General features: G+C 36.1%; 1 protein-coding gene across 7 annotated transcripts in view; it reads right to left on the reverse strand.

Moving 5' to 3' along the window:
- Nucleotides 1-14,075, reverse strand: part of TDRD3 (tudor domain containing 3) — a 200,080-nt gene that overhangs the window by 100,183 nt on the left and 85,822 nt on the right. For 5 of the 7 annotated variants that reach the window (XR_013813911.1, XR_013813912.1, XR_013813913.1 and 2 more), the window contains exons 2-3: nt 10,054-10,138; nt 3,867-3,932 (exon numbers count right to left, since the gene is read on the reverse strand). Coding sequence is in view for 2 of the 7 variants with exons in the window: in XM_079779604.1 (XP_079635730.1) it covers nt 3,867-3,932; nt 10,054-10,138 (151 nt within the window). In the remaining 5 variants the exon portion in view is untranslated. The remainder of the gene's footprint in view (nt 1-3,866; nt 3,933-10,053; nt 10,139-14,075) is intronic. The other 2 variants (XM_079779606.1, XM_079779605.1) reach the window with 1 other exon arrangement.

Here is a 14,075-nt window from a genome sequence, read left to right on the forward strand (position 1 = left end):
ATGTCATTTTTCAGTGTCATAAGGAACATAACGTTTGAATGATAAGAAAACAAAAATCTAACAAGATAAACTTGCCAGAAGTCACAAAAACTACTAAGCAGGAGAATCTGGATTTAAGTCCAGACCAATGATGCTAAAACCTTCAACTTTCCGCTATACAACCAGTCCCTATCCTTTTATCCTCCCCCTCCACATATCATCTGAAACAAATCACAACCATGCCTCTTCTTCCTGAGACAACTAGTCTATCTCATATTTTAAGTTTTCTGTCTACATTAGTTTTTGGAAAGTTAATTTCCAGTATGATCTATTTGGAACATCACTATGAACCCAGCCCTGCCCTTCCCCTCTCTCTCTCTCTCTCTCTCTCTTCTTCTTCTTCTTCTTCTTCTTCTTTCATTTTCAATATAAAAATCTGACATGTTTAAGGAATAGGCATATTACTTATGCAAATACTGTGCTTATTAAATGTTGCCCTATATCTCTGATACACAAACTAAAACAAATTTATTTAATTTTTAATTTGAAATTTATTTTAAATGAGAACTACAACATACATAATTTAGTGACTGAAGACATGTCTTTATAATGACTCAATCACCATTAACTTGGCAAAATACTGGTTAATAAGCATTCCAATAAAGGCTCAAATAAAGTAGCTTTTACTACATGTCTTATTTTACAAAGAAGCATAAATAGTTCAATTCATATCAACATATATTTCTTAAACATTTACTTTGGCTTAAAATAGTTATATTTTTATATCATGTATGAGTTTTAACTAAAGGCAAATAAAATGAGCAATCTCTGTGACTCAGCTTCTAAAATTTCTATTAAAATTATTTTTTAAATCATCTTCACTAATATTGTGAAGAGAAGTATATTTGGTGTTAGAAGTAGGTAGTGAAAGGAAAAATATAATCAAGAGGAAGAGCAGGAAGAGGTTATCCAACTCAATCTGTTTCATGTGAAAAGGGTTTATAACTTATTTTATGTAAAAAACTAAAGTCACTTGGCATTAAGAATATTTTATTATTTTTTTTTTTTTATATATTTTATTGATTTTTCACAGAGAGGAAGGGAGAGGGATAGAGAGCCAGAAACATCAATGAGAGAGAGACATCGACCAGCTGCCTCCTGCACACCCCCCACCGGGGGATGTGCCCGCAACCAATGTACATGCCCTTGACCAGAATCGAACCTGGGACCCTCCAGTCCGCAGACCGACGCTCTATCCACTGAGCCAAACCGGTTTCGGCAAGAATATTTTAAAAGAAAAAATTTGTCACAGACAGTTCTACATTCAAAGGTGTTAAGTTGTTTTTTTACTGTTATTAGATAAATTCAAAGAAAGTTCTAAAAAGACCACGAGTCAAACTTTTTCAAGAAAAAACTGTTCTGAGAAAGTGGAAGGTGCAGAGTACAGTCTTATCTTCATCATCCCCAGGAGCATAGAGCAGCAGTGGGTTCTCAGAATCCCTAAAGACACAGAAAGAGGAAATGGAAAACAAAAAATACAGAAACCTCCCCATTTTTCCTGAATGTAGTAGTGCAGGGATGCGCAGACACAGCTTTGATATTAGTTACTTTTACTGGAAAGGGTTTTGCACTCATCACACTTGTCCAAGATTGCTGACTAAATGGGGTTCCACAGGACAGCAGTTTTCTAAGTATGCTTCCCATGCTAAGAAAAAAAGCAGAATCAACAGCCCATAGAAACTTGTTCAAAAACACAAATTCCCATACGCTATCCAAGTTCAATTGATCAGAAAATGGGGGTGGGGTGGGGTGAGGGGTAGGAGTAGGCTGGCAGTCTGTATTTTAGCTGAGCTTCAGAGTGATCCTGGTGTACAATGAACTACTCCCACAACCAAATAGCAAATGTAAGAGACTAGAGAAGACCCTGAGAACAATGAAGCTGAACGAAAGCTTGAGACTGAATAAACAAAGGAACTAAGATAAATGGCTTTAGCAAAAAGAAAACTGTGGCAGGCAGTGATTTTACAATTCTTGAGGTATATGAAGAATTATTCCCAGATGTTCTCCATTCCCCTGAGGGAGGATAGGATGCGTGGACTTTAAGTCACAGCATAAGAAATTTAGATTAAAATATAATCAAAGTTTGCTGACATAGAGTGTTGTTAAACATTAAAATTAATTGCTAAAGAACTTCTAGAACCTCTTCTCTGAGCATCTGCCTCAAAAATTAAAGTAGATTAGAAACTCTTATGGTTCTAAATAAATACCATGGCTACTCAGCCATGAGAAAAGATGAAATACTGCCATTTACAACCACATGGACAGACCTTGAGAATATTACGCTAAGCAAATAAGTCAGTCAGAAACAGCTAAGAACCATACGATTTAATTTACATGTGGGATATAAAACTGAAACTCATAGACACAGGTAATCAGAGGGAAGAGGACTGGGAGGTAGTAAAGGGTAAAGAGGGCCAAATATATGGAGACAGAAAATGATTTGACTTTGGGTAGCAGGCACACAATGCAATATTCAGATGAAACCTATATGATCTTATTAACCAAGCCCGGTGCACAAATTCGTGCACGGGTAGGGTCCCTAGGCCTGGCCAGCGATCAGGGCCAATCGGGGCCTTCCGGCTTTGGCTGGGGCCTCCCTTCGTTCCACGCCGCCCCCTGGTGGTCAGCGCATGTCATAGCAAGCAATCGAACTCCTGGAGGTGGGGTAGGGGTGGGGATAGGAGTGGGCTGGCAGTCTGTATTTTAGCTGAGCTTCAGGGTGATCCTAGTGTACAATGAAGACTGAGAACTACTCCCACAACCAAAAAGTAAATGTAAGAGACTAGAGAAGACCCTGAGAACAATGAAGTCGAACTCCCGAGGTGACACTTTGCATATTAGCCTTTTATATATATAGATAAGATCACTTAAAACCTATATGATCTTATTAACCAATGTTTACCTCAATATATTTAATTAAAAATAAGAAATTTGGCCCAGAAAAAATAAATAAATACCATCTATTGTATAAGTGAACTGGTATTTAGAAATGTGACAAATATGTTGTTATACAATAAGTCTTTCAAATTATCTAAAATTTTAAATATCTATGTGCAATAACTATTTTAAACATTTGAGTGTTTAAATAAGAATACATATTCAAACACAAAACATACATATTGAAAATATTTATTTAAATTAAGGATAATGATGTTCCTTAATAGTTCAAAAAGTGATCAATATCACATAGACCAATAGCATATGACCAAAAAGCACACAGAAAATTCATGAGTGACACAATTTACATGTATTTTCTAATAAAAAGAAGAAATTAAATAGAAATGAATTGGTAAGAAGTAAAAGACTAATTAGTATCTAAAAACTGTATCCTTGTATTTTAAAAAGATCACTGAAAAAAACTGTAACACAAATATATATATTTACACATATGTACAATGCAAAATGACAGAAATAACCAAAGCATGGCTTTGCCAAATTACTCCTAATATTCTCTTACACTCATATACTTTTATATTAATAAGTTCATTATATAAACATAACAAGTAACTAAAATAAAAAGGTATTAAAAGGTCCTTTTCCTAAACTCTGATAATATCTAGCAAGTCTCATACGCAAATGTGCCATTGTTATAATTCTTAAAACAAAAGGTTTTTTTTAATGTTTAAAAGACATCAAAATGTTAAAAGTTTAAGTCCTAAAATTCTCCATATGCATAGGAAATCACTGTAATGATGACTCTGTGACCTGTTTGCCTCCGAAATATTTTGCAGTTGTAGTTTCTACTGATAAAACATAACTCTAGTAATCAGTGGATTTTCATAGTTATTGAAGTTAGCATAATGTAGGAAGTTAACATTTTGCTTTACCTTTTCTACCTTTCCACCGTTGATGTCACTAGGGAGGAATTTCTTGCCAATTGTTCTCAAGTCTGTCTAAAATAAAAATATTATTAAAATATAATTATAAAAAATAGATCTAATCTCAATCACAAATAAAAGATGAAATTAAGGTTTGTGGAGAAATTTTTAAATAAATGTCTGTTAGCTGATTATGATTTCTATACATGTAATCAATATTTTCAAATAACACAGTTCCATATATATGCTATTTAAAATGCACCAGTAGGATGAACATTAATATATAAATAGCCTTAACTCAGGTCATATCTCTTTAGGTAATCTTTTAACTTACTAAATTTTCTCTATTGAATTCTAAACCTTTATTTTATGTAAACGATATTATACCCATACTAAAAAATTAATGCCACAATCCAAAACTAAATAAATTCACAAAAAGTGTACATTCTTGACAATTAAATTTGATACAACCTTAATATGCAGATACATGAAAACACATTATTCTATAGGCTATAGCACCCATAACATAACAAAGCTATATAACCTACAAATATGCCAGGGAACAATTTCACTGCAACAGCAAGGAGTTATAGTAAGACTGTCCATAGTAAAGACGTATTTAATTTGCTTCAAAAAATTATAAAAACTGAAATTGGCAAACAAATAGCTAACTGCATGAAAATGCAGAAATACATATTACTCAGCAAACCTCAAAGCAAAACATAAAAAGTTATCACATTTCTGACATAAAAACAGAACTTCAACTACACAGTCTACATAAAAAGCAGAACTTTTAAGAATTTTTGTCTACTTTAGGAAGTAAAAACAAAAGAAATGGTAAGAAATTTGTTCAGGCCCAGCCGGCATGGCTCAGTGGTTGAGCCATGAACCAGGAGGTCAGGTTCGACTCCCAGTCAGGTCACATGCCCAGGTTGCAGACTCGATCCTCAGTGTGGAGTGTGCAGTAGGCATGATTCTCTCTCATCCTTGATGTTTCTCTCTCCCTCTCCCTTCCTCTCTCTCTAAAATCAACGAAATATATATTTAAAAAATTTTTGTTCAGATGACTGAGAGTTTGAGGTTAGATTAATAAATTTGTATTGTTTGCTCTTTCTTCAAGTATAGAAATTGGTAGCTCTTCATTGCCTTAAGAGCAAAATGAAAGAAAATAGACTTAGAGTGCCTTTAACCACATAAATTATAACTGAAAATTTTGTTAGAGATAAGGAGAAAATACTAGGTGATTAAACTTACTATAATGAACCCTAGCTGGTTTGGCTCAGTGGATAGAGCCCGCGCGGTGTTCAGTCATCTGTTCGGTCATTTTGGACGTTACAGACCCTGGCTCTTTATATATATAGGTGCGGTGCATGAAATTCGTGCACGGGGGGGGGGGGGGGGGCTGTCCCTCAGCCCAGACTGCACCCTCTCCAATCTGGGACCCCTCGAGGGATGTCCGACTGCCCGTTTAGGCCCAATCCCACCGGGCTTAAATGGGCAGTTGGACATCCCTCTCACAATCCAGGACTGCTGGCTTCCAACCGCTCACCTGCCTGCCTGCCTGATTGCCCCTAACCGCTTCTGCCTGCCAGCCTAATCACCCCCTAACCACTCCCCTGCCAGCCTGATCAACGCCTAACTGCTCCCCTGCCGGCCCGATTGCCCCTAACTTCCCTCCCCTGCCGGCCTGGTCCCCTCCAACTGCCCTCTCCTACTGGCCTGGTCACCCCCAACTGCCCTCCCCTGCAGGCCTGGTCACCCCTAACTGCCCTCCCCTGCTGGCCTGGTCACCCCCAAATGCCCTCCCTTGCAGGCCTGGTCCCTTCCAACTGCTCTCCCCTGCAGGCCTGGTTGCCCCTAGCTGCCCTCCCTTGCAGGCCTAGTCACCCCCAACTGCCCTCCTCTGCAGGCCTGGTCCCCCCTAACTGCCCACCCCTGCAGGCCTGGTCCCGTCCAACTGCCCTCCCCTGCCAGCCTGGTTGCCCCCAACTGCCCTCCCTTGCAGGCCTGGTCCCTCCCAACTGCCCTCCCCTGATGGCCTGATCACCCACAACTGCCCTCTCCTGCAGGCCATCTTGTGTCCACATGGGGGCGGCCATCTTTGACCACATGGGGGCAGCCATCTGTGTGTTGTAGTGATGGTCAATTTGCATATTACCTCTTTATTATATAGGAGGATATGCATATGTGGTCAGCTTAAGAAAGAAGTATATGTTATACAATCCCCACAGCTCTTTCCAGTCTTTTACTACCATGGTTCATTATTTACTTCTCAATATAATGCAGGGATCACTCCTAAACTAAATCTCACCAAATGGAACTGCCTGGCAAACTAAGCCCCAAATCCAAATATTTGTGTAACAAGGCTTTAAGCCAATCCTTTTTGCAGCCTCCACCCAATAGCAGTGAAAGAATTATAAGCCTTTTCACTCTGAATATACTGAGTAACATATAGGGTATAAAGTACTTTCTTACACCCCCTTCCCTGTATTAGTATTGTTTTGAGGATTAAATGTTAATACACGTGAAGCACTTGACACAATAACTTGCTAAGAATAAGCATTTAATTAATGTTAGCTATCATGTTTATTTTAGTGAATATAAAACATTCTGGGTGAATGTACATTTTATCATCTGAAAATTTATATTAAGTCAATAATACAACTAACAGTTTATAAAAGCATAGGTGTTATTTTGAAGTCACTCAAAAGGCTGAAATATTTAAATATATATACGAGAAAAAGAATATATACAAATTTTATGAAACACCATGGTCCCTCATTTCTGGTTTTTGTCAATAATTATGAGCTAAACTAAATGAGCCATCAATATAAAGTAGAAATGAGCATTAAACTAAAATTCTAAACTTCGATTCACTGAAAACTGTAATTAACTATTATGATCTTGGATACTGTCACAAAATTCTCTAAATCCAGTTAATTTATTCCTTTATAAAATGGGATGCCAGGCTAAAAGACAATGTATTCTAAGTTTACATAACTTTCAAAGTGCTATACATACAAAAAATTAATATTATTTCATTGTCCTTTTAGCAAAATAAAAACGACCTACCAAATCTTTAAACATCCTAAATTCAAAGTCAATTTATAATACAAAGACAATTTTATGATTCAGATATCATTATATCAGGATCACTAGGACATATAGATCCAAAAATACACTTACATAAAAAAATTATGCAGAAGTACTTAGCTTTTAAATACATGTTCATGTGGCACACACACAAGATTCCTAACTATTAAAGTTCAGTTCAACAGAATGCTTATTTGGCAAGCCATTTTATATTATACCGCATCTTAAAAGGGAAAAAAATCTGCTTTTAAATGTTTACTAATACATAGTATTCAGTAATTTAAGACTGGGCTAGACTTATTTTTTTTCTGAATAATTCAGGTATTTAAAACCAAAACTACATGCTATATTTCAATATCATTTCTTAATATTCTTATTCCCCATTCCAAAAAGTAAAAAATTAAGAACCTTCTCTTTCAACATAAAACTCTGCACAGAAAATAGTACTTAGCAGTCCTGAGGCTCCCGTTTCACCAGGTTTCCTAGACCAGTGGTCGGCAAACTCATTAGTCAACAGAGCGGCAAACCGCGGCTTGCGAGCCGCATGTGGCTTGCGAGCCGCGTTTGCCAACCACTGTCCTACACTATTTGTAAGTGATTTATGGCAAATACCTGCTTTTTTGGGGAAGTGGTATGGGGGTGGAGTCTAGAATTTTGTTTCATGTTAGGCAGAGCCTTCAGTAGCAGTCTAGTAAAAGCTCGGGGACTAGTCTCTAATGGATTTCCCTGGGTAAAAACACTGTAGTATACATCTTATTGCATTGTTCATTGCTGGTTAAAGGAACCAGCTCAGCAGCTGGTTAAAGCATCGTCCAGATACTCCAAGTTTGTGGGTTTGATCCCCTGTCAGGGCACATACAAGAAGTAACCAATGAATGCATAAATAAGTAGAACAACAAATTGATATTAACAAATTGATGTTTCTCCCTCTTTCCCCCCCCTTCCTCTCTCTCTCTAAAATCAATTTTTTTACATTAAAAAAGAAAAAAGAAACCAGCTCAGTGTGTGCCCCACAAGAGGAAGAGAACAAAATAAAATTGTGCATGGATTATTATCACCATATGTAATAAGTTATTTCTCAACGAGTGATCAAAAGTTGAAAAAAATAATTCAAAAGAACTACTGTAAATGCCTTTATTGTTAAAAATAAACTTGAGAAGTACATTATTTGGTATAGACTTGATCTTGATTAAAAGGTTTTTTTCCTGGCCCTAGCTGGTTTGGCTTAGTGGATAGAGTGTTGGCCTGTGGACTGAAGGGTCCAGGGTTTGATTCTGGTCAAGGGCACATGCACGGGATGTGGGCTCGATCCCCAGTAGGGGGCGTGCAGGAGGCAGCTAATCAATGATTCTCTCTCATCATTAATGTTTCTCTCTCTCTCTCTCTCTCTCTCTCTCTCTCTCTCTCTCTCTCTCTCCCTCCCTCCCTCCCTCCCTCTCTGAAATCAATAAAAATGTATTTTCTTAAAAAGGTGTTTTTTTCCTGTTATATGGTATGACAACTTAGGTTGTAGTGTTTGACTACATACTAGTATTTCAGAGAAAATTATAAAGACTATTAATTCATTAAAATAATGGTCATTGTGCACTTCTCATGTGCACAGAACTAATACCATCTTGACCTATTTCATTTAAAGTTTCACACCCAATTATGAATAGTTCATTGCTATTTACCTAAGTATATAAATAAGAATAATATAGAAGAGCAGAAGATTATCACAAAAATCTCTTTTCTGTCATCTTTAGGATTTTTTCTTAAATAAACAAAAAATAGAGTTCTTTACAACATTTTTTGAAAGTTGAATTCACTAATTTGGGAGCAATTCAAAGAAAGTTAAAATGTCTAGGGAGTATTTCCATTTGTAGTCATAGACAGCCTGTACACTTCTAAAATAGTGCTTACTTAAAAAAATTTTTTTTAAATCCTCACCCAAGGATATTTTCCATTGATTTTTTAAAGAGAGTGGAAGTGAGGAAGCGAAAGGGGAGAGAGAGAAACAGCAACATGAGACATATCTATTAGTTGTCTCCCGCTCTTGCCAGGTCTGTGGGCCAATGCTCTAACCACTGAGAAACTGGCCAGGGCTTATAGTCTTGTTTATTAAAAACTCTCTTAGTTCAGAAACAATAAAAAGATCTCATTAGTCTTATTGATAAAATTCAAAGAAGCTGATAAAATGAGATTTCAAAACAATTTTTATCTACTTAAACCCAAGTTTCATTATAGAAATATAAATTTAGGTGATTTGAAAAGATTTATATTCAGTCATACATATTTATTTATATTTTAAATCAGTTACTGCCATTTCTGCTTTGCCATACCTATTTTGCAATAATCTGATGACTATGACAGATAGTGATGTGATTCTCTTATGAACTTAATTGATTATGTATAATAGGTAAATTTGATCAATATACTGTCATTGTAAAGGCAACATGAAAACTTTCATTGGGGTAACTGCAAGAATGAAAAAAGAATAGTTGTTTACTTATATCTATATTTAGATAATTTTTATAACTCTTCCCAAAAAAATCCAAAAACCAATTGCAATTATGGAAAAGATATAGCTATTCAGATGGGTAGAGGGAGAAAGATTGGAAAGAAACACATATCAAAACATTAACAGTAATTATAAGTAATTTCAATATTTTTATTTTACTTTCTTTGTTTTATGAAGTCTTCTACAATATATATTACAGGAAAAGTTATTTTGAAATAATAAACAGAATTGTCAAAAAGCTACAACCTAACCAGTGTTTCTATGTTAATTAAATGGTAATTTGTTTCAATGAATAATACAGTTTTTATTGCTATTATACAGATAATGTAAAGGTTATGAAATTCTATAACTAAACACTGGGTTTAAAAAAGAAGTTTTAATTGCATTTTTTCCTATTTATTGGATTCCATATAAGATATTAAAAGAAAGATAATTCTAATAATTTGCCTATATGAGCTTAACAAATTTAAGAAACATCACTGTAACTAAAAATGGACAATAAAAGTAAAAGATGTATTTATTACTCCATATCACTTATAAAATCCAGTTTATTCTATGCAATATTTTCCATGAATATTAAAAAGGTTAACAGAGAAAACCTACATTGAGAGCAATCAAGATGATGTCATTTAGATTGACTTTATCAGGAGAACTTGTGCAAGCTTCAATGCCTTCATCTGAAAGATACCTGTTAAGATAAAAATAAATGGCTTAATATTTTCTAAAATTGAAATTAACCAAATTATTTTTTAAGTTAGCATGCAATTTTGTTCTGTATTATGAAATGCTTCTACAAATACTAGGGAAGGAGTCCTGGATATTCCTTGTTTATTCAGTATGTCTGATAAAACAGAATGGATAGTGTAGATTTTTCCTCTTTTGTATCCTTAAAAGGATAGTGTGTTTATATAATTAAACATCAATATACTTAAGTAATGTATAAGCTATTCCTTACTATTATACAAATATAATATCTGACTTAAAAATTTGGTATTATGGTAAGCTCTTAGCGATCGGGATGCACTGTAAAAATAGAACTAAAAACAACATAGTTTTAAATTAAGTCCAACAGAAATTTCCTGTGCTACGTTCTCACATTATCTTCTCAAGTCCACTTTCTTTGCCATAATGTTCCCAACAACCCTTCAACCACTGACTCCCAGTGGCACAAAGATAGGCAAATTAGGCCATTTTTACCTTATATCTTTTACTTTCCTTGTCTCTTTTCAGTTGTTTTACTCATTGTCTTATTGCCCTTTATTCTTTTATCTAGTCCAAACCAACCATGCATCTGTTGCAGGCAATAATTAATTCAAGATTACTGAATCTGAGTGAGGGGGATCATTTCTACTCATTCATTTATGCCCATTTTGAAATTCTTTGACAAATTCTATAACCCAGGTTTCATCTCCCCAAAAGTTCACTTGTAAAAATGCTCATTAGCATCTGACATATTCTGTAATCCATATCAACTCCTTTAAAAAAGGGCTAGTACTAGCTAGCACTGCCACTGCGGGTATTTTCCCATTATAAAGATAGAGGAGTACTAGTCTGACAGCTAACTCAAGCTAATTCCTCATGGCCAGCAATTCAACCCCCAACATTAGACTGATTCTAAGACATTCTAAATATAAACTGTATTTGGAGACAGCAACCAAAGGACATATGCCTTTAGGAAACACAGAATGAATGAATTCTCTAAAGGAAAAGAGCCAAGTGTAATGAAATGTAAATTGAAGAGTGTAAAAGAACAACAGGAGATTAAAGCTGATAAGCCTATGAACAAGATCAAGGAGATAAAGCCTGAAAAGTACAGATATAAAACAAAGCAAGATTGTGTTAACAAAATTAGATATTAAGTTTAAGACCAAAGCAGTGCTAAACTACAATGATGAATGAAGGCAAGTAGTTAAGTAGATTACAGAGAGTAAAAAAATAGAAGTGTTAAGTATGTAGATGAGCCTGTAAGAATAAATGAATGGGAGGCACTTATAATAGAACATAAGTGACCATGGAATACAAATGTTTGCAGTCAGCATAGATGGTTAAAACACTACTTTAATTCAAAATGACTAAGTTAATTTCCTTGTTATCCTGTTAGTTTTTCACTGTTTATAGCTATTGACTTTATCTGTCGTTAATCATCTTATAAATTCAGTTCTACAAATATCAATTAACTAGTGGCCCGGTGCACAAAATTTGTACCTGGGGGGGGGGGGGCGGGGGAGGGCGGGGCATGTCCATCAGCCTGGTCTGCACCCTCTTCAATCTGGGACCCTATGTGGATGTCGGACCTCACTAACCCCCCTGCCGGCCTGGTCACCCCACGCAGCCTGTTTCAGTTATTCGTTCAGTTGTTTCAGTTGTGACAGTCACTTAGGCTTTTATATATATACTAGAGGCCTGATGCACGAAGATTCGTGCAAGAATGGGCCTTCCTTCCCCTGGCTGTTGGCACCACCTTCGCTCTGGCCAAAGCCGCCTTTCCACTCCGGCCTGGAGCCGTCTTTCCACCTTCCCATGCTGCCCAGAGACCCGGAGCAGCAGGGGTGGTGCAGAACGCCTGCGTCCCGCCCGCCCCGGCCGCTGGGCACCTGCGTATGCAAACTAACCCACCAGCTCTGTTGGGTTAATTTACATACTCACTCCTGATTGGCTGGTGGGCATCACGAAGATACAGTCAATTAGCATGTTATGGTCAATTAGCATGCTACTCTTTTAGGCTAGATATAGCTAGATATAGATAACTAGTGCTAATACAAGGAATATGAGTTTCTCATAAACAGAAGCCAACATCTATACAAATCAGCTTCCTAATCAACTAGGCACTTCAACACACACAAAGCACAATTAGGCAAATTCAATCAGTGAGCTCCAAATTATATTAAAGAAGAATAAGCCTAGTTTCATAGTAAAAGATCAAAGAACTAATACTAATAATTAGAAATCCAAAAATGATTATAACAATGAAAATACCAATCCCTACAAAATATAAAAAGGGAAACTTTCTACAAAAATTTTACAAGCAGCAGCCATAGGGAGTAGAAGGAAATTTGACTATCCATGTATAAGTCCAACATCATGTGATTTCTTTCAAATAGAGCCTGTAAACACCTCCTAAATAGAACAAATTCTAAAATGTAGCTCAGTCTCAATTTCAGGTTTTACAAGTCTCCCTTACTCATCCTTCACATTTTGAAAAAGAACATGAGCCTTTCAGCTTCACTCTGTAATGACCCAGAAATAGGAGCCCCATAAACTTCTGTATCTACTGGGCCATTTTCATAGAAGGACAAAACCTAAATTAACCATAACTTGGGGTTTACAAATTAATCTTTTTTGTTTTTGTAAACATTAAAACTCCAATATTATCAATGAATAAAACAGGTGATAGAAGTAAGTCAAATGCCCAAATTGGCTTCAAAGTGCACCACAGTAACATAGTAACAAAAGAAGAAACCTTGCTCTCTGTGGCTGTAGCCATCTTGGTTTGGGTTAATTTGCATACTCGCTCTGATTGGATGGTGGGCGTGGCTTGTGGGCGTGTCGGAGGTATGGTCAATTTGCATATTTGTCTATTATTAGATAGGATAAACTACAATAAAAGCAATCAAAAAATTCAAACACTTGGAGGCTAAATAGCATGTTATTAAACAATGATTGGGTTACCAAAGAGATCAAAGAAGAATTTAAAAACATCCTGGAAACAAATGAGAATGAAAACACAACAATCCACAATCTATGTGACACAGTGAAAGCAGTCCTGAGCGGGAAGTTCACAGCATTACAGGCCTAACTCAAAAAACAAGAAAAACTGGAAATAAATTACCTAACTCTATAACTTAAAGAATTAGAAAGAGAGCAACAAGAAAAGCCCAGAATAAGCAGGAGGAAGGAAATAATAAAGACCAGAGAGGAAATAAATGACATAGAGACCAAAAAAAAAAAAAAAAAAAACCACCAAAAAAACAAAAGATTAATAAAAGCAAGAGCAGGTTCTTTGAAAGTTAAACAAGATTGATGAACCTCTAGCCAGGCTCACCATCTAGCCAGGCTCACCAAGCAGCAAAGAGAGAGGACCCAAATAAACAAAGTCAGAAATGAAAGAGGTGAAATAACAACAGACCCCACAGAAATACAAAGGATTGTAAAAAAAAAAAATACTATGAACAACTCTATTCCAACAAACTGGTCAACCTGGAAGAAATGGGCATATTCTTAGGAAAAAACCACCTTCCAAAACTCAATCAGGAAGAATCTAAACATCTCAATAGGCCAATAACTATGGAAGAAATTGAAGCAGTCATCAAAAAGCTTCCAGCAAACAAAAGCCCGGGGCCAGATGGTTTCAGGGCGTTTTACCAAACATTCAAGGAAGAACTAAAACCTATCCTCCTCAGATTATTGCAAAACATTCAAGAGGAAGGAACACTTCCAAGCTCTTTCTATGAAGCCAGCATTACCCTAATCCCAAAACCAGATAAAAACACTACAAAAAAGGAAAATCACAGGCCAATATCTCTGATGAGCATATATGCTAAAATCTCAACAAAATCCTAGCAAATCGGATCCAGCATTACATTAGAAAGATCATACACCATGACCAAGTGGGATTTATTCCAAGG

The sequence above is a fragment of the Cnephaeus nilssonii genome, assembly GCF_951640355.1.
Source record: "Cnephaeus nilssonii genome assembly, chromosome: 8".
Lineage (NCBI taxonomy): Eukaryota > Metazoa > Chordata > Mammalia > Chiroptera > Vespertilionidae > Cnephaeus > Cnephaeus nilssonii.